Here is a 19,225-nt window from a genome sequence, read left to right as displayed (position 1 = left end):
TATTGTTGTTCTATAGAGAGTAAGTGGTCAGTGAATACCTTGCTAATAACTGGTAATACCTGGAAACACTTGGTTTGTGCCCTAGTAGCACATAGTTTTACTTTGTGTACTTTGTAGTACTGAGTTATACTTTGTAATACTTGGTTTATACTTTGTAGCACTTAGCTGTCTATACCTGGCTACTACTACATGGTAGTACTTAGTTAATCTGGCAATACTTGGTTTATAGCTGGTACATACTTGGTTAAACATGATAATACTTGACATACATATTGAAAATACAAATTTAATAAATGGCAGATTTCCAAACAGCTTGGTTACTGATATATGATTATTACTGCAGAGCCATGGACAACAGACCTATTAAAAACTAATCCTCACATTAATCAATGTTGCTTATAACAGAGTTATTCCAAGGTTATTACATATACGGTTGTTTTTACATGTAAATAAAGCCTTGTTGTAATGTGGTATGGTGTAGTGTGTGTATGGTGTAGTGTGTGTAGGGTTGGGATCTCCATCCATGCATGTGGAGCCAGGGCTTTCCTGCTCTGTCAGCTTCTAACACACACACACACACAGGCACACACACACACACAGGCACACACACACACAGGCACACACACACACATACACACACAGGCACACACACACACACATACACACAGGCACACACACACACACATACACACAGGCACACACACACAGGCACACACACACAGGCACACACACACACACACAGGCACACACACACAGGCACACACAGACACATACACACACAGGCACACACACACACACCAGCCTCTCTCCTCCCACCACTTTTACTGAGTGAATCAGGACAACCATCACATGCCAACATGCTACTTATTTTAGTTTATTTTCCCTCTGGTGTGGGATCAGAATAGGATGTGTGTGGTGTGTGTGCTGTGTGTGTGTGCCAGTACGTATGGTGCATTTGTGTGTGTGGTTGTTTTAGTCACGGTCTATGTTTAGCTGTAATAGCAGGCAGGATGTCCAGCAAAGGTTTTAAATAAGCCCTCAATTAACCAGCAGGAGAACACACATGACCGGAGGCAGTGTGTGTGTGTGTGTGTGTGTGTGGGTGTGTGGAGGTGAATAAGTATGTGAATGAGTTACTGTGTGTGTGTGTGTTTGAATGTGTGTGAGAATGACTGTGTTTGAATGACTGTGTCAGTGGGAATGCGTGTGTGTGTGTGATGAACAGAAAGGACCAGAGCAGAGAACAGTCTTCAATAATCGAAATCTTTTCAGCTTGATGGACCTTGAACATCTTTCACCCCCTTCTCCCCTTCTGAACCCTGGCATCTCACTACCACCCTGTCCTGAGTACAGCCCGTGGGGCCTGTCACCACGGTTACAGAGGCGTTGCCAAGGAAACGACTGTTTGTGTGTGTGTGTGTGCCAGCCTCCACACAAAGCCAAGCACCACCTCGTCTGGCATCTGTGTTCCTGTGTGTGTGTGTGTGTGCCCGCCTGTGTGTTGGTGTGTGTGTGTGCCCGCCTGTGTGTTGGTGTGTGTGTGTGCCCGCCTGTGTGTTGGTGTGTGTGTGTGCCCGCCTGTGTGTTGGTGTGTGTGTGTGCCCGCCTGTGTGTTTGTGTGTGTGTGTGCCTGCCTGTGTGTTGGTGTGTTTGTGTGCCCGCCTGTGTGTTGGTGTGTTTGTGTGCCCGCCTGTGTATTGGTGTGTGTGTGCCCGCCTGTGTATTGGTGTGTGTGTGTGTGCCCGCCTGTGTGTTGGTGTGTGTGCGTGCCCGCCTGTGTGTGTGTGGCATGGTGTGTGTGTGTGGCACACATAACCACCTCATAAACGATCACTGCAGTGATTGTTATGGGCAGAGCAGGACACACACGACGATAGGAGCTGTGGGCGGGGCCTGTGGGCAGGGGCTGTGGGCGGGGGCTGTGGGCGGGGCCTAGATTGGGCTGGTATAGAAGTATACAAATAATATATTTATAGTATATACTATTTCTGGATTTAGCAGACGCTTTCATCCAGAGCGACACAAACACAGCATGTGGTTCAGTAGACCGTCAACAGGAAAAGGATAGTTCTTACAGACTTGTAGAGATAACTGCAAACTAAAAACGATTATATAATGTACTTTATACATGTTTATACATATAATGTACTTTAATATAAATTGATTAATAAAAACAAACTGTTTCATGCGTTCTATCTGTGGGATGTTTTACAGGGGAAACACGTGAGAGACATGGATCAAAGTGCAACAAGTTTGCCCCTTGTCGAGCCAGTAGCTTGTAGTTTGGAATTCAGGAGCTTCATGGAATGTGATGTTTCCCACGTGGGGTGTGCTGTCCAGAGCCAGACACACGTCAGACAGACCCCGGTCGGGTTCTGAGTCAGCCTGCCTGTCTCAACACTCCTGCCGTGACACACCGGAACCCCGGCAGAGTTCCGTGATGAGAGGATTCTAGAAGCGGAACGTTAAGGAAGGGTTCCATAAATACAGACTTTTTTTTAACCTGTGTTAACTGATGTTCAACTGCCAGGGAACACCTCCACGGTCAAGCATTTGAACGAGCAGTTAAGAAGCAGAGTAATCTACATTCTTACATTTACGTATTTACAAACACACACCACAGAGGAAGCCATTTGAGCTGAGGGAATTTACAAACACACACCACAGAGGAAGCCATTTGAGCTGAGGGAATTTAAAAACTTTATTAAGCAATAAAACATAAAATGATAACAGAAATCCAGAGATCGTTATTAAAACACAAAACAATGAAAGTTACAAAAAACTACAAAAAGGTGACTAATGTTAACTGAACAGCTAGTTTAGGGTTTCATATTTGGTGTCTGGTGTAAGCGCATAGCTGGATCCTTCATCCAGACAACTAAGGACAAAAAATGAAATGGGCAAAACCAGGGGAACTGCCATAAAACTCCTACTAGAAGGGAAAGCACATTCAGCAGCAGGTTAGAGACAGCAGGGTTAGCACCATTACTCTGTTCATAGAACCCTGCTTCAGCTATGACGACAGAGGCAGGGAAACCATGATGACAGAGGCAGGGAAACCATGACGACAGAGGCAGGGAAACCATGACGACAGAGGCAGGGAACCATGACGATAGAGGCAGGGAAACCATGACGACAGAGGCAGGGAAACCAGGAAGTTGGGGTTTTCAGGATATCGTTAAATCAGACTATTCTGAGTATTATGGTAAAAGGTTTGGCTGAGGCAAATCTGGGCCAATTAGAACTACACTATGCAGGAACAGACACGGCCAGCTTCATAATATTATTTTTTTAATTAATCATCATATCATCATCATCATCATAACTAACCCTGCGTGGTTACAGGCCAGGTAAGAAAGAGAGAATGTCAATGTTATAAACATTAGAATGTGCTCAAATAAAAATGTCAAGGTGCTGGACCAGCCTGTTTCCCCCACCATGTCCAACACTAGTCTAGTGGTCCGAGGCTGTAAAACTGAGATAAAGAGTCACATGGAGAGACACACGCACACACACACACACTCTTTGGACACACAGCTCTGTCCGGGCTAATGCATGGTCCCTTCCCCACTAAGAACCCTGTGTAGAAGTGACACCGGCGCTGGTGACGGGATGTCTTGCCGGAGTGAGGGGATGGAGGGTGACCCTCTGAAGGGGTGAGGATAAGAGGGAGGCTCTAGCCCCTGGTGCAGGAGGAGGGGTGAGGGGGGGAGGAGGGGTGAGGGGGGGAGGAGGGGTGAGGGGGGGAGGGGTGAGGGGAGGAGGGGTGAGGGGGGGGAGGAGGGGTGAGGGGGGGAGGGGGGAGGGGGGGAGGGGGGAGGGGGGGAGGAGGGGTGAGGGGAGGAGGATGAGATCTTCAGTTGCCCTCCCAGGCGTCATCCCTCTGTTTGGCTGCCAGGCGCTTCTGTTCTGAAAGAAGAAGAAGAAGAAGAAGATAGTTAGAATGAGAAAGAGGGAGGCCAGGAAGGAGGATAGGGGGAGGACAAACATGCCGGGGGGGGGGGGTGGATGGGGGAGAGAGAAAGACAGAGAGGGCTTAGAAGGAGAAAGAGAAGGAGGGGGAGAGGGGGTTACGGGTGGGAGAGAAAAAAGAGAGAAAGAAAAGAGAGAGAGAAAGAGTGGGTAGTCGGGGAGAGAGGGAGAAGGAGAGAGAGATGGTACAGTTGGAGAGAGACAGACCTCGGTTTCCCTGACTAACTGCCCAGGGAGTGGACCGGCACTTATGGCTTTTTGTCTGTCTGTGTGTGTCTGTGTCTATACTGTATATACTTAAACATCCTCAGAGGGGAAATAACTGTCCTGATTATAGACTGGAGCCATTCTGCCCAGCAACACAGGGAGAGGGAGGGAGGTTAGGGTAGGGAGGGAGAGGGAGGTTAGAGGAGGGAGGGAGAGGTTAGGGGAGGGAGGGGAGGGAGGGAGGTGGAGGGATGCAGGGGAGGGAGTGGGAGGTTAGGGGAGGGAGGGAGAGGGAGGGAGGGAGAGGGAGGTTAGGGGAGGGAGGGGAGGGAGGGATGCAGGGGAGGGAGTGGGAGGTTAGGGGAGGGAGGGAGAGAGGAGGGAGGTTAGGGGAGGAGGGAGGGAGAGAGAGGGAGGGAGGGAGGTGGAGGGATGCAGGGGAGGGAGTGGGAGGTTAGGGGAGGGAGGGAGGGAGAGGGAGGTTAGGGGAGGGAGGGAGGGAGAGAGAGGGAGGGAGGTTAGGGGAGGGAGGGAGGGAGAGGGAGGGAGGTTAGGGGAGGGAGTGAGGTTAGAGAGGGAGGGAGGGAGGTGGAGGGATGCAGGGGAGGGAGTGGGAGGTTAGGGGAGGGAGGGAGAGAGAGGGAGGGAGGTTAGGGGAGGGAGGGCGAGGGAGGGAGGTTAGGGGAGGGAGGGAGGGAGAGAGAGGTTAGGGGAGGGAGGGAGGTTAGGGGAGGGAGGGAGGGAGAGGGAGGTTAGGGGAGGGAGGGAGGGAGAGGGAGGGAGGGAGGTGGAGGGATGCAGGGGAGGGAGTGGGAGGTTAGGGGAGGGAGGGAGGGAGAGGGAGGTTAGGGGAGGGAGGGAGGGAGAGAGAGGGAGGTTAGGGGAGGGAGGGAGGGAGGGAGAGAGAGGGAGGGAGGTTAGAGAGGGAGGGAGGTGGAGGGATGCAGGGGAGGGAGTGGGAGGTTAGGGGAGGGAGGGAGAGAGAGGGAGGGAGGGAGGGCGAGGGAGGGAGGTTAGGGGAGGGAGGGAGGGAGAGGTTAGGGGAGGGAGGGAGGGAGGTTAGGGAGGGAGGGAGAGGGAGGTTAGGGGAGGGAGGGAGAGAGAGAGAGAGAGAGAGAGAGAGAGAGAGAGAGAGAGAGAGAGAGAGAGAGAGAGAGAGAGAGAGAGAGAGAGAGAGAGAGAGAGAGAGAGAGAGAGAGAGAGAGAGAGAGAGAGGAGAGAGAGAGAGAGAGAGAGAGAGAGAGAGAGAGAGAGAGAGAGAGAGAGAGAGAGAGAGAGAGAGAGAGAGAGAGAGAGAGGGAGGGAGGGAGGGAGGGAGGTGGAGGATGCAGGGGAGGGAGGAAGAATAGGAGAAGAGAAGAGCAGGGAGAGAGAGAAACAGAGAAAGAAAGGAGGGCAACTTTCTGCCAACTTTTCTTCTTTCTGCAGTGAAGCAGCAGTCGACCTGTTCTTGCTGACTGACCCCCTCTAGTGGTGAAAACACAGAACGCTTCTTTAACAGAGCAGGCTCGTCCATGTGGGACCTATCCTCCTCCTGATTGGAGGAGAGGGTGTGGACCTAACGCTAGACTCCTCCTGATTGGAGGAGAGGGTGTGGGACCTACCCCTGGCCTCCTGCAGCTTCTTCTTCTCCGCCTCGCGGCCCTCTTGGGTCTGGTTGCTCTTGACGCCCAGAGCACCTATCACCAGGCGGCGTGCCAGGGCGGCGCTGGTCGGGGGGCGTTCCTTACTGGGGAGCAGGTAGTCTGACACACACACACACACACCGCAGGGACACCCACACACACCACAGGGACACACACACACACACAAAGAAATACAAAGAAATGAATGAACAATAAACAAAACACAAAGAAATGGATGATGCAGGTGTGTGTGTATGTGTGTGTGTGTGTGTGTGTGTGTGGTACCTGAGCAGCTGCGGGCCTTGGCTCTGGTGGTAACAGATGCCTTGGCGAGAGACCTGACCTTCAAAAGAGGGTGTTTAGTCCTGAGGGCCTCACGAGCTGGAAACACACACACACACACATAAATACACACACACACATAAATACACACAGCAAAATACACAAACACGCAACTCGTCTATACATTCCTGTTCATTACTAATGATGACAGTAACATGTCAATACTAATAGTGTGAGTCAGTCACACTCACCTGTTACAGGATGGGAGAACAAGGCCAGGGCATGAGACTCATCGATCCACTGGATATCAAACCCTCTCTGTCTGCACACACACACACACACAATGTGGAGGTCAATGGGAAACCCTCTGATGAAGGGCTGGTAGGGCTGTGAGTGGAAGAATCTTACTGGTAGGCCTGGAAGGACTTGAGCAGATCCTCGGTCTTGAAGCCGGCGGGGAAGTCGTAGATCTCCACGATGTGGGCCAGCTCGTCCTCACTCAGGTCCACGTCTCCGTCCTGGGCGCCCTCTCCGCCTCGGTCACACCTGGCCTCCTGGGCCGACGCCTTCTTCCTGCCCGCGCGTCCGGACAGCTGGGAGGGAGGGGAGGGAGGGGTTATTGAGGGATGATGGGGGATCGGATGGAGGGATGGGGGAGTAGGAGGGATGGAGGACACGGGACAGATGACAGACTTACGGAAAGAGGAGAGTGAGGAAAACAAAGAGAGGGGAGAGGGGAGAGAGAGAACAAGAGAGGGGGGGAAGGAGAGAGCGAGAACAAGGAGAGAGAGAGATAGGGAGAAAAAGAGTAAGAAAGAATGAAAGAGTGTGAGTGTGATAGAAAGGGAGAGAAAGAGAGGGAGGGAGGGAGAGAGAGAAGGTGAACAGACTAACCTCTTCAACCACATGTGGATCCAGACACTCTCCATCATCGTTAAACAGGGTGTCCCAACTGTCCTCCTCCTCCTCCTCTTCTTCCTCTTCCTCTTCCAGGGCACCGTTACCTTGGTTATCCACCTCCAGATTGGAGCCCGCCTCTACATCTGCTCCCTCATTGGTTGTGGGAGGCTGACCATCAGGCTGAGGCCCCTCCCCTTCCTGTAACCTTTCCTCTGATTGGCTTTCACTTTCAGGGATCTTGCCCTCCTCTCCTCCTTTCCCAGCCTTGTCCTTCTTGTTCTTGGCGTTCTTGCGGGCCTTGTCCGTGTAGCGGGGCCTGGGCTTGGGTTTGGCTTCTCCCTGGGATTGGGGCTTGTCTTTGGGGCCGCTCTGACCCGAGGCCCCCTGGCGGTTCTTCTCTGGCTTCTTGGAACGAGACGTGGGGGTCTGGCTCTGAACGCTGTCTCCCTCCGGCTGCTCACCCTCCATCTTACTGCGGGAGTCCTGCTGGAGGAGAGAATGGGCAGGGAGGGGTGAACTGTGAGTTTTGTACAGTGTATAAAATCTAGTAAAAATAACTTTCAGCAATGTGCTTGTACGTTTAACCAGGTAACTAGATCGCATCAAGCTAAAACACGTGTTTTGAAATCTCCTTTTTGCGAAACAGATCTTCTCACAATGACTGCTGCGGTTGCAAAGCTGTTAGCTGACGTTACTAGCTAGCTCGTTTGCTGCATCTGAATTGTTTGCAGCCTCGTCTCAATACATTTACACATGCAAAAGCGTATTGTACTGCAATTGTACTGCAATAAATGAAATTACTTACAATTGGTTTATTAAATGTTGATTTCACGTTTTACAGGCTATTTAGTACCTCGTTTCAGTTGTCGGCGAACTGCAGCGGACCGGATGTTTAGTTCTATCGTATTTTCGTCGCAGTCGCTGTGACGCAATGTGTAACAGGCGGTTCTGGGTATTGTAGTGCAAGTACATGGGAGCATCCGCAAGATATGCACATTCCGTCGGTCATTGGTTGAGTTCCTAAATATTCAGTTAGCTCTCCGGTGATTGGAGAATTGGTTACACAAGACCTTGCGTAAAGCAAAATATAGAAGTTGTGTAAGGTAAATACGATATAAATGTACCCGGATACGACACAGAGCGCGTCTTCATCGCAGCAGTGGAATTTCATTGCAGAAGCTGTTTTCCGGACACTGAGTACAGGTATGTTGCATGGATGGACGGGATTTTAGAATGTACGCTACCACAACACATTATTGCCTTTCGATCCTGCACCATCATCCCTGTTCCCTCAAAATAAAGATTTTGTGCACGTTGTAGGCTACGTAACGTTGAATCATATTTAAAGCGCCTCAGAGTGCTGATGTTGGATTTTATCGAACTGTGTGATAAACGAAAATGACATTTTCTTTCCTATAATGAATAGCAATGTTTTATTTTGGCTGCTTAGACTCTAAAATGTTTAGACTTTGAAATGTAAATGTCTAGTTTTTTTACTACGAAGTTTATAAAGAAAACAAAAGGCGAGTTCCTCCATCTATCCTCTCTTTGTTCTGCAGGCTGTGAAGGATGTTAGGGTCCCTCTCCTGGCTCCTCCTCCTGGCCCTGGGTGGGCGGGGCTTGGCCCAGGGTTCCGAGCCCATGTTCCAATCGGTGACTGGCACGGTCCTGCCCTCTGACAACCAGCACAACCCCACGCAGCTGAATTATGGGATGGCCGTAACCGACGTGGATGGAGACGGAGACCTGGAGGTGGTGGTGGCAGGGTGAGAGGGGGGAGGGAGGGAGGGAGGGAGGGAGGGGGAAGTAGGAAAAGATGTTGTTGCTTGTGTTGTGTGTTCGTACCCCTGCCATAAGAGTCCTCTCATCCCACCTGCTCCAGCTACAACGGCCCTAACCTGGTCCTGAAGTACGACCGCAAGCTCAACCGGCTGGTGAACATAGCCTTGGACGACCGCGCCTCGCCGTTTTACGCGCTGCGGGACCCCGGGGGCAACGCCATCGGGGTGACGGCGTGTGACGTAGACGGGGACGGGAGAGAGGAGATCTACTTCCTCAACACCAACAACGCCTACTCTGGTAAACAACAATAACACCGTATTCGATTGATGTTTTTATATGTAGATGTTAACCTTTGACCTGTGACCGGAAGGCCAGGCCACCTACTCTGACAAACTGTTCAAGTTCCGGAACGGACGCTTCGAGGACCTGCTGAGTGATGACATCAACGTGCGCCGAGGAGTGGCCAGTCGGCTGGCAGGACGCTCAGTGGCTTGTGTAGACAGGAAGGTCAGTTTATTCTCTGTCTCTCTCCCTCTCTCTGTCTCTCTCTCTGTCTCTCTCCCTCTCTCTGTCTCTCTCTCCCTCTCTTTCTCTGTCTCTCTCGCTCTGATCCATCTTTCTGTCCCTTTTTTTAACGTGAAGTCTCTCTAAACTTACCTCCCTCTCTGCCCCACATTCTCCATCTCTTTCCTTCCTCCTCCCTCCACCTCCCTCCATCCCATCCCCCTCCTCCCTCCACCCCCATCCCCCTCCTCCTTCCTCTTCCCTCTCCCTCCTCTCTCCCTCCCCTCTTTCCCCCCCCTCCTTCCCCCTCCCTCCCTGCAGGGCACAGGGCACTATGCAGTCTACGTGGCTAACTATGCCAGGGGCAGTGTGGGCGCCCACGCCCTGATAGAGATGGACGTGGACGCCAGCGACCCAGGCAAGGGCATCGTCGCCCTGTCTGACGTAGCCCCCGCCGCCGGGGTCAACAAGCTCACAGGTCAGAGGTCAACCACAGACTACCACAGACTAGGGAACGAGGAGAGAAGGGTAGAGGAGAGGAAAGAAGACAGGAGATTTGCACGTGTTTACAACTCTATTCGGTCTTCCAATGCCAGGTGGGCGAGGCGTGGTGGTTGGACCAATCGTGAGCCAGACGAGGTCTGACGTGTTCTGCGACAACGAGAACGGACCCAACTTCCTGTTCCAGAACATCGGAGATGGAACCTTCTCTAACGTGGCCCAACAGGCAGGTGTGTGTTTCTGTCTGACTGTGCGTGTCTGTGTGTGTGTGTGTATAGTAAACACACCCATGCATCCGTGTGTGTGTTTCTCTGACAGTGTGTCGCCCCCTGCAGGGGTGGAGGACAGGTTCCAGCATGGTCGTGGAGTAGCGCTGGCCGACTTTAACGGAGACGGGAAGACCGACATCGCCTATGGCAACTGGAACGGACCGCACCGCCTCTACCTGCAGGACGGCAACCAGAAGTTCAAGGTGACAGGTGGAGGGGTGGAGGAAAAATAGATAGGGAGAGATGGATAGGAAGTAAATTATAGAAAAATATAGTGGACTAGAATATTGTTGATATTGCAACCTGTGTGTGTGTGTATGTGTGTGTGTGTGTTTAGAACATTGCTTCCAGTGCATTCGCGTCCCCGTCTCCAGTCCGCACGCTGATCGCTGCTGACTTTGACAACGACAAGGAGCTGGAAGTCTTCTTCAACAACATCGCCTATAGGGGGGATTCTCCCAACCGCCTCTTCAGGTGTGTGTGTGTGTGGGGGGGTCTAAAGTGTGTGTGTGTTTGTGTGTGTCTAACATATGTATTCCTCTCCAGGGTGTCCAGGAGACCAGATGCCGATCCTCTGATCCAGGAGCTGGATGTGGGAGAGGCTGCTGAACCCCAGGGAAGAGGCACAGGTGAGCTCACCTGTCTGTCTGCATCACCTGTCTGTCTGGATGGCTGTCTGCATCACCTGTGTGTCTGTCTGCATCACCTGTCTGTCTGTCTGTCTGTCTGCATCACCTGTCTGTCTGTGTCTGCTGAACCCCAGGGAAGAGGCACAGGTGAGCTCACCTGTCTGTCTGTCTGCATGACCTGTCTGTCTCACCTGTCATTCAGTACCTACAGTGTTAAACAGTAGTGTTGCAACCCCGCCAGGTGATACTACAGGACACTGTTACGTATTGGACAGAAGTCACCATGGTGACAGAAATACCGTGACCTAAACAGGCAGCTTGTTTGATTGACAGGTGCCACGGTAACAGACTTTGACGGAGACGGCCTGCTGGACTTGCTGGTGTCTCATGGGGAGTCTTCAGCTCAGCCCATCTCTGTGTTCAAGACCTCACAGGTGAGGAGAGGGAGGAGAGGAGGGGAGGGGTAGGGAGGGAGAGAGGGAGAGAGGGGGGGAGGGAGGGGAGGAGGGATTGGGAATCTGCTTCTGTACCTTCTCTGGTCAGTCTACATTACTTTAACCCCGCTTTCCCTTCCCAGGGTTCGACCAATCACTGGCTCCGTGTGATCCCTCGTACCCAACATGGGGCCTTTGCACGCGGCGCCAAGGTTACCGTCTTCACCAATCAGAGTGGAGCCCTCACACGCATCATCGATGGCGGCTCCGGATACCTTTGTGAGATGGAGCCAGTCGCTCACTTCGGACTGGGTAACTTCCTGTCTACTTCCTACTTCCTGTTTGGGGCGGGACAGTGGTTCTTGATTTCTCATATATATCCTCCGTTGCCATTGGCTCACAGGTCAGGATGAGGTCACCGTGGTGGAAGTCTACTGGCCAGATGGCAGTTCTATGACCCGTGCCCTGCAGTCTGGAGAGATGAACTCATTGGTCGAGGTCACCTACCCTAAGGAAGGGGAGGAGTCAGTGCTGGCCAATGACACAAAGGTACACACTGTGGACCAACATCATGAACTTTGACCCCAGGACATCTTCACAATAGCTAGGGAACAAGCACACGCACGCAATTCCTGCTGACGGGGTAGAGCGAGCTGTCACAGCTAAAAACGACATGAGGACGTTACTATTAGTTACTTGATTAAAGCGTCACTACAGTGTTCAGTTGTTCAAAATGGCGGCTGTGTGTTGACTTGGCCTCTCGTGTGTTTCCAGTGTGGAGACGGACTGACAGTGAAGAACGGTCACTGTGCAGGTACTGTACCCCCCTATCCATACACAGTATCATGAAGATAAAGTACTGATAAAACTGGTGGTGTAAAACTACATATTCCATTTGATGTCAATTACGCTGCCTGCTTCTGTTGTTTTTAATGTTGTTGTATTCTATGTTTTTGTGTCCTTGAGTGCCGAGAAAGGCGCCTTTAAATAATCATGAATATAAAGTACTGAGAAGTTTACGTCGTATATATTAAATGTTTTCTCTCTCCTGTCTCTCCCAGGTGTCTGAGTACAAGGTGACTTAATCAAGGATGAGTTATTTTGGTGGACCTTTCTTTCATCTTCTGTCCCTCCAGAGACCAGCTATGTAAAAGACAGGCTGGCAAGTTAGCTGAACTAACATCACGTTGTTTATTTATAGTTGGCTTCAGCAGTGCCGGTCCTAGCACATTTGGCGCCCTAGGCAAGTTTTACCTACCTAATATTTTTTACCTAAATCTTTTTTGCGATTAATTTTTTTCAACTTTCGATTGTTTATTTTTTTCAACCTTTTTAAACTTATTTGTTCAAAACTTTCTGTTTAATTTTTTTTTTCACAGATAGTGAAAGGAAAGGAGAGAGAGCGATCATGCCCAAATACAGACTAAAACTAAAGTAACGAGCCTGGCTTGAACATTTAACCCTTCTGCTGCCTTCGGGTCACATGACCCAAAGGTTCATAACGAACCATTGTTGTGTTTACCCAATACAAAAACAAATAAAAATAATTTTATTTTAACCTTCGCAATGTGGGGAGTCTGAGACAGCCCGACAGTTAAAAGAAAAGGCTTCACTTTGTTTTTGTATGCGGTAAAGTTGTCGCAATACGACGGTGGGTCACAATGACTGATGGGTCAGAATGACCCGAAGATAACACAAGGGTTAAGAAGTATAAAGTACAGATATTTGTGTAAAAAATGTAAGAAGTGAAAGTAAAAAAGTTGTCAGAAAAATTGTGAATTAAAGTACTGATACCAGAAAAATCTACTTTGTACAGTAACAAAGTATTTGTTGGCTTATTGGTTTTTATTAGACGATAAACAAGCAGGGGGGTTTTTCTACTCTGCGAGTACTTTATCATGTTTTTTAATGCCTTTATTTTCTTTTTATTTCCCCTTAGGTTTTGGTACTGAATGTTTACTTTTGTGTGAAGGTTACTTTTGTTGTTGTTGTTGGCTTAAACACTTCTCTAAATAAACCACATGAATCATGACACACAACATCAGCTGTGGTGGTGGAAGCAGTGTTTATTGGATGTTCTCTACGGACACACACTCTCACACACACACTCCACCCACACACTCCACCCACACACCTCCAGTCCACAGTAATAAATAACATGGAGCAATATGAAAAAAAACATCTTCTCTAGGTAAGCACAGGTGTCTCTGGTCAGCTACAGGAGAGACACTTCACATGGGGGGAAAGTCCCACAGACGGCTTGGCAGTTAACAACGGTTCTTTAGAACTTCTCTCCGGGTTCTATGGAGGTTCTCTCCAGGTTCTACAGAGGTTCTTTTCATGTTCTACAGAGGTTCTCTTCAGGTTTTATCAAGTTCCTTTTTAGGTTCTAAAGGAGGTTCTTTCCAGGGATCTAAAAAGGTTCTCCTGATGTTCTACTGAGGTTCCCTCCAGATTCTACAGAGGTTCTCTTCATGTTTGTTGAACACAGGAAGAGAGGGCATGACCAGAACATCTCAGACAGGAACAGGAAGACTGGTGGAACAGGCTACATCTCAGAGGCGTTCTGAATCAGAGAGGCTGACAGACAGCTGACACGCACGAGGCTCAGACACCTGTGACAGCTTCCTTCTTCACGCTCCTCTTCCCTCCTGCTCACGAGGCTACGTCAGTCTGTGTGTCGCTGTGTTTTTGCATAATAGTTTGGATCGAGGCTCAGAGGAAGAGGAGTTGGTACGGAACTGGAGGAGAACGTAAACAACAGGTTGTTTGGAGAGCGAGAGAGAGAAGGAACGGGAGAAAGAAAGAGCAGGAAGAAAAGAAAGGAAGAAGGAAAGAAAAGGGAAAGTCACAGATGAGCTACAACAACAAGGATGGGCTTGATGAGCTACATTCAGCAGTGAACAGCTACAGTGCCAGACAGTCCAGGGGAGTGGAGATCTATGTTTGTGGTCATGTTTGGTCGGTTCCTGCTGCAGGTCAACCCCGCGTGGTCCAGCACCGGGTCTGGGACCATTCAGGGTTCGGTAGGGCAGCAGTCAGTGGTGGAGCAGCTATGTTGCGAAGTGGAGAGGGTGGAGAGGGATGGAGGTATGTGCCCCACTGGGAGGTCCAGGATGGGGGTGGAGGTGGAGGAGAGCTCCAGGATGGGGGTGGAGGTGGAGGAGAGCTCCAGGGTGGGGGGTGGAGGTGGTGGAGAGCTCCAGGATGGGGGTGGAGGTGGAGGAGAGCTCCAGGATGGGGGTGGAGGTGGAGGAGAGCTCCAGGGTGGGGGGTGGAGGTGGAGGAGAGCTCCAGGATGGGGGTGGAGGTGGAGGAGAGCTCCAGGATGGGGGTGGAGGTGGAGGAGAGCTCCAGGGTGGGGGTGGAGGTGGAGGAGAGCTCCAGGATGGGGGTGGAGGTGGAGGAGAGCTCCAGGGTGGGGGTGGAGGTGGAGGAGAGCTCCAGGGTGGGGGGTTGAGGTGGAGGAGAGCTCCAGGGTGGGGGGTGGAGGTGGAGGAGAGCTCCAGGATGGGGGTGGAGGTGGAGGAGAGCTCCAGGGTGGGGGGTGGAGGTGGAGGAGAGCTCCAGGATGGGGGTGGAGGTGGAGGAGAGCTCCAGGATGGGGGTGGAGGTGGAGGAGAGCTCCACGGTGGGGGGTGGAGGTGGAGGAGAGCTCCAGGGTGGGGGGTGGAGGTGGAGGAGAGCTCCAGGGTGGGGGGTGGAGGTGGAGGAGAGCTCCAGGGTGGGGGGTGGAGGTGGAGGAGAGCTCCAGGGTGGGGGGTGGAGGTGGAGGAGACAGCTCCAGGGTGGGGGGTGGAGGTGGAGGAGAGCTCCAGGGCGAAGGTGGAGGAGACAGCCCGGTCACCGAGCGCTGCTGCCGGACGTGGAGCTGCCGCCTGAGCTGCTGCCGCTGGAGCCTCGGTCCTCGTAGATGGAGATCTCAATCTGACCACGCGGGTTAGGGAGCACACACAGGTGAGGGGAGACACACACACACACAGGTGAGGGGAGACACACACACACACAGGTGAGGGGGAGCACACACAGGTAAGGGGAGACACACACACACACAGGTGAGGGGAGACACACACACAGGTGAGGGGAGAACACACACACAGGTGAGGGGAGCACACACAGGTGAGGGGAGACACACACACACACAGGTGAGGGGAGACACACACACACACAGGTGAGGGGAGCACACACACACACAGGTGAGGGGAGACACACGCACACACAGTCATGATGAGACAAACACACACAGGTGAGCTGTGACACGTGGAGGTGTGTAAGGATACGACCCTCATGCCCCTCTCAATGGGGTCGGTGATGAGGAGACCCCGGGGGGCGTAGATCTTCTCATTCTGCTCCTGGATGTACCTGGCTATCTTCTTCAACACCTGGAGGAGGGGAGGGGAGGGGAGGGGAGAGAGAGAGAGAGAGAGAGAGAGAGAGAGAGAGAGAGAGAGAGAGAGAGAGAGAGAGAGAGAGAGAGAGAGAGAGAGAGAGAGAGAGAGAGAGAGAGAGAGTGAGAGACAGACAGACAGACAGACAGACAGAGAGAGAGAGAGAGAGAGAGAGAGACAGGTAGAGAAAGACAGACAGAAAGACAAGGGAGAGACAGAGAAGCTGATAGAGAGATGGTGTCCTATGATATAGATTGTGTGTGTGTACCTTCTCGTAGCGGGTCTCCATGCAGAGGAAGATGACGTAGGCGGTGACGCAGGCCAGGCAGCCCTCCAGGTAGGACCGCCCCCCCATCTTCTCTGCCTCGGCATAGTAGTTATTCAACGTCTTCACTGTGTCCTCAAACAACGGCCGCTCGATCTGACACACACACACACACACAGGGAAACATACATACACAGCAATCAGAGGGATATCCTTTCCTTATTTTCTTCTCTTAACCCTCTTTCCCCCCTCCTTCCCTCCCTCCCTCCCTCTCCTCACCCTGGTATCCAGCTCGGGGGGGAACTTGGTGTGGAACCTGCAGGTGGTTCCTTCGCTGTAGTCTCTCTGGATGAACACCTTATTGGCCAGAGAGGCGCTGTGTCTTAACTCCTGGAGGTTGTGAAACTGCAGGGCACACACACACAGGGCACACACACACACATACACACAGGGCACACACACACACACACACAGGGCACACACACATACACACAAAGAAGGGTTAAAGAAAAGAGAGACTTTATGAGAGAATGAAGAATATAGAAGTGACTAAAAGTGAGGAGAAAAGCGAGACAGAGAGGGAGTCTCTCATCTCTCTCTTTCTTTCTGGTCACGTGTAAAAACAGTTGCTGATGTTGTCGTCTTTACAGACATATGGTGATAGGGGAGCAGTCAGCGATCGATCAGCCTCTTGTCTAGATGAGCCTGGGCTCACGCAACTGGGTAGGCTGTCGGTTGGAGACCAGCCCAGTCTCCGACACACGATCTCCTCTCTCTCTCTCTCTCTCTCTCTATCACTCTCTACCTCTGTCTGTGTTTGTGATCCCCGGCGAGGGGAAGCACTAATGAAAGAGAGGGTACAACATCACAACTCAAATCAAAACAAATCAATCTCCGTTAGAACAGCTCGCGAGAAGCTCGCTAGCAACTAACGCCTACGTGGCTTGGTTGCCAGTCTTTTCTTAACAAAACTAAAGAGTTATTTTTTGTCCGTTTATGGGAGACTGTCTGAAAAAGACCCGTCTATCATTGTCGAGAAAGAGCGACAGCTTCACTACAATATGTCTGACGCCCGCACGCGAGACCGCTCTCCGTGGTGCTGAAATCTAGGAGCGTGCGGCGGCTACATAGAACCAATGCTGGTCAACCACCGGATTAACGGCGGGTCCAGACAACCAAAACAAAAGAGATCAGCGTTTAGCAAAACGGTTAAACGTCGCGAGGCTTGGTTATTTATCGGTCTGTGCGGTCCCATGGTCTGGTGGTGTTACAAATGATCCACGCTAAATTAAAGCGAATACCGTTACCTATAGTGATAGCCTATCCAATCTGTTAGCCTGACTAGATTTGAATCAACATAGTGTTTCTTCCACTGTGAATGGGTGTTGACTGAGATTTTTCGCGTTTTAGCATGTATTTTAAGGCGGCCGTTGTGAAGTCGAAATTGAATATTAACGCTTATTTCTTAACGGTTTTTCTGTCTGCCCTTAGCTAACCCTCAACTACACTCTACCATGCAGACAAACTGAACCGGAACGCCTCGGGAACAAGCTCCATTCCTCACTTGGGTTGTATACCGTTAAAACACTCCAACGGAGACTCACCCGCACAGGAACACTGAATGACCGTTTATGAAAAGACGGTTTTCTCACCTCTGTCGCCATGTTGCCATCCAACGACGGTGGTGGACGTGTCCCGGGGATGAACCGCTCTTCGTGGGACGGCGCTGGGACGTGAGGCTGGGAGGGACGGCGGAGGGGAGAGGAGGGGGAGGGGTGGAAAACACCTCACAGGAAGGGGAGGGCTGTGGGCGTGGTTTAAGTAGGAGTTTAGCTGACCCTAAAGATGTCAAATCCCTTCCACAAAACGACATGACCGGATATCATAGACTTAAATCAACACGTTATTTATTGAGTCAATGATAGATTTACTTGTCCATTTTCCAGGCAAAATATACAGTCAACCGTTCATAAAGCAGGTAGAAAATATGCTTTTTATGGAATGCTGGCAGGTGGGAGGGGGTATTAAATATAAATATATTAGCTACATTAATATATCTTTACAGTAACACATTTCAAATAATCATTCATGATAAAAGCAACAGCAGTATCTACATTCGTGTCGGCATATTTAAAATCCACCCATGTAACGTTTCCATCTGCGGTTTGGTTGCCGTGGGAGACCGGTGGCTGTGTTCCGGGGTCAGAGGTCAACCTCTTATCATAACAAGGCCCTCGGTTCAACAGTTTGTAAGAAGTTGGGAAAGCAGGTAAAAGCGCTGGTCGTCATCCAATCACGAGCGGAGGGAGGTCTCGCTGTCTCACACCAACTTGCTGAGGGAAGAGTTGCAGGCGGCGCACACAAACACCGTCTCTCTCTGAGCCTCGGGAGCTGGGGGGAGTTAGGAGGGAGGGAGGGAGACAGGGATGGGGGAGGAGGAGGAAGGGAAATGGAGGGAGAGAGAGAAACAGAGAACACAATTACCAACATATCAATACTGATCTTCTATACTGACACCACATACCACCCTATTCCCCTCCCTCTCCCCCCCTCTCCCCTCCCTCCCTCCCCCTCCCCTCCTCCCTCTCCTCCCCCCTCTGCCCTCTCCCCTCCTGCCTCTCCCCTACTCCCTCTCCCCTCCTCTCCTCCCTCTCCCCTCCCTCCTCCCTCTCCCCTCCTCCCTCTCCCCTCCCCTCCTCCCTCTCCCCTCCTCCCTCTCCCCTCCCTCCTCCTTCTCCCCTCCTCCCTCTCCCTCCCCCCTCCCTCTCCTCTCTCCCCTCCCCTCTCTCCCTCTCCCTCCTCTCCTCCTCTCCCCTCCCCTCCTCCCTCTCCCTCCTCCCTCTCCCCTCCTCCCTCTCCCCTCCTCTCCTCCCTCTCCTCCTCCCTCTCCTCCTCTCCCTCCCCTCCTCCCTCTCCCCTCCTCTCCTCCCTCTCCCCTCCCCTCCTCCCTCTCCCCTCCTCCCTCTCCCCTCCTCCTCCTCCCTCTCCCCTCCTCTCCTCCCTCTCCCCTCCTCCCTCTCCTCTCCCCTCCTCCCTCTCCTCTCCCCTCCTCCCTCTCCTCTCCCCTCCTCCCTCTCTCTCCTCCTCTCCTCCCTCCTCCCTCCTCTCCTCCCTCTCCCTCCTCCCTCTCCCCTCCTCTCCACCCTCTCCTCCCTCCCTCTCCCTCTCCCTCCTCCTCCCTCTCCCTCCTCCCTCTCCCCTCCTCCCTCTCTCCCTCCTCCCTCTCCCCTCCTCCCTCTCCCCTCCTCCCTCTCCTCTCCCCTCCACCCTCTCCCCTCCTCCCTCTCCCCTCCTCTCCTCTCCTCTCCTCCCTCTCCCCTCCTCCTCTCCTCTCCCCTCCCCTCCTCTCCACCAGGGAGGGAGGGAGACAGGATGGGGGAGGAGGAGGAAGGGAAATGGAGGGAGAGAGAGAGAACAGAGAACACAATTACCAACATATCAATACTGATCTTCTATACTGACACCAC

The 19,225-nt window shown here is 51.9% G+C and overlaps 3 protein-coding genes across 5 annotated transcripts; 1 reads left to right on the top strand and 2 right to left on the bottom strand.

The window, feature by feature from the left end:
* Positions 1-3,746: 3,746 nt before the first annotated feature.
* r3hcc1l (R3H domain and coiled-coil containing 1-like) lies at positions 3,747-7,951 on the bottom strand. Of its 2 annotated transcripts, none has more exons than XM_062455934.1 (7): positions 7,792-7,951; positions 6,981-7,472; positions 6,495-6,679; positions 6,338-6,408; positions 6,090-6,185; positions 5,784-5,924; positions 3,747-3,909 (listed from the first exon to the last, which is right to left on the bottom strand). In XM_062455934.1, the coding sequence occupies exons 2-7, from the start codon at positions 7,452-7,454 to the stop codon at positions 3,857-3,859; spliced, it is 1,020 nt and encodes a 339-aa protein (XP_062311918.1). In that variant the 5' UTR covers positions 7,455-7,472; positions 7,792-7,951; the 3' UTR covers positions 3,747-3,856. The 2 variants fall into 2 exon arrangements, with proteins under 2 accessions (XP_062311918.1, XP_062311919.1); XM_062455935.1 differs by having other exon boundaries at positions 3,747-3,904.
* A 30-nt stretch (positions 7,952-7,981) lies between these two features.
* On the top strand, positions 7,982-13,149 carry crtac1a (cartilage acidic protein 1a). Its single transcript, XM_062455933.1, has 14 exons — positions 7,982-8,189; positions 8,546-8,752; positions 8,869-9,065; positions 9,139-9,275; positions 9,594-9,750; positions 9,869-10,003; positions 10,109-10,245; positions 10,380-10,516; positions 10,589-10,671; positions 11,005-11,105; positions 11,249-11,417; positions 11,509-11,654; positions 11,880-11,919; positions 12,167-13,149. The coding sequence occupies exons 2-14, from the start codon at positions 8,556-8,558 to the stop codon at positions 12,172-12,174; spliced, it is 1,644 nt and encodes a 547-aa protein (XP_062311917.1). The 5' UTR covers positions 7,982-8,189; positions 8,546-8,555; the 3' UTR covers positions 12,175-13,149.
* A 10-nt stretch (positions 13,150-13,159) lies between these two features.
* On the bottom strand, positions 13,160-17,509 carry golga7ba (golgin A7 family, member Ba). 2 transcript variants are annotated; one of them, XR_009929559.1, is made up of 6 exons: positions 17,411-17,509; positions 16,038-16,163; positions 15,762-15,914; positions 15,386-15,487; positions 14,874-15,032; positions 13,160-14,233 (listed from the first exon to the last, which is right to left on the bottom strand). XR_009929559.1 is itself a non-coding variant. In XM_062455936.1 (6 exons), exons 1-5 carry the CDS (start codon positions 17,420-17,422, stop codon positions 14,949-14,951), a joined length of 477 nt encoding a protein of 158 aa, XP_062311920.1. In that variant the 5' UTR covers positions 17,423-17,509; the 3' UTR covers positions 13,160-14,258; positions 14,907-14,948. The 2 variants fall into 2 exon arrangements, 1 of the variants encoding a protein (XP_062311920.1); XM_062455936.1 differs by having other exon boundaries at positions 13,160-14,258; positions 14,907-15,032.
* Between the last annotated feature and the right edge of the window lie 1,716 nt (positions 17,510-19,225).

This window comes from Osmerus eperlanus, unplaced genomic scaffold, assembly GCF_963692335.1.
Source record: "Osmerus eperlanus unplaced genomic scaffold, fOsmEpe2.1 SCAFFOLD_540, whole genome shotgun sequence".
Lineage (NCBI taxonomy): Eukaryota > Metazoa > Chordata > Actinopteri > Osmeriformes > Osmeridae > Osmerus > Osmerus eperlanus.
The sequence above is the reverse complement of the archived record's forward strand: the minus strand, read 5'-3'. Positions and strand labels throughout refer to the sequence as shown.

What these genes read in the sequence shown, in the direction of transcription:
- r3hcc1l (XM_062455934.1), bottom strand. Translation starts at nt 7,454, where the DNA reads ATGGAGGGTGAGCAGCCGGAGGGAGACAGCGTTCAGAGCCAGACCCCC. An exon ending in AAGTCCTTCCAGGCCTACCA is followed by an intron (nt 6,409 to 6,494) that starts GTAAGATTCTTC and finishes GTGTGTGTGCAG; the next exon opens with ACAGAGAGGGTTTGATATCC. An exon ending in GTTCTCCCATCCTGTAACAG is followed by an intron (nt 6,186 to 6,337) that starts GTGAGTGTGACT and finishes GTGTGTTTCCAG; the next exon opens with CTCGTGAGGCCCTCAGGACT.
- crtac1a (XM_062455933.1), top strand. Translation starts at nt 8,556, where the DNA reads ATGTTAGGGTCCCTCTCCTGGCTCCTCCTCCTGGCCCTGGGTGGGCGG. An exon ending in TGGCTTGTGTAGACAGGAAG is followed by an intron (nt 9,276 to 9,593) that starts GTCAGTTTATTC and finishes CCCTCCCTGCAG; the next exon opens with GGCACAGGGCACTATGCAGT. An exon ending in CGGGGTCAACAAGCTCACAG is followed by an intron (nt 9,751 to 9,868) that starts GTCAGAGGTCAA and finishes TTCCAATGCCAG; the next exon opens with GTGGGCGAGGCGTGGTGGTT.
- golga7ba (XM_062455936.1), bottom strand. An exon ending in CCCCCGAGCTGGATACCAGG is followed by an intron (nt 15,915 to 16,037) that starts GTGAGGAGAGGG and finishes TGTGTGTGTCAG; the next exon opens with ATCGAGCGGCCGTTGTTTGA. An exon ending in TTGAGAGGGGCATGAGGGTC is followed by an intron (nt 15,033 to 15,385) that starts GTATCCTTACAC and finishes CCGCGTGGTCAG; the next exon opens with ATTGAGATCTCCATCTACGA.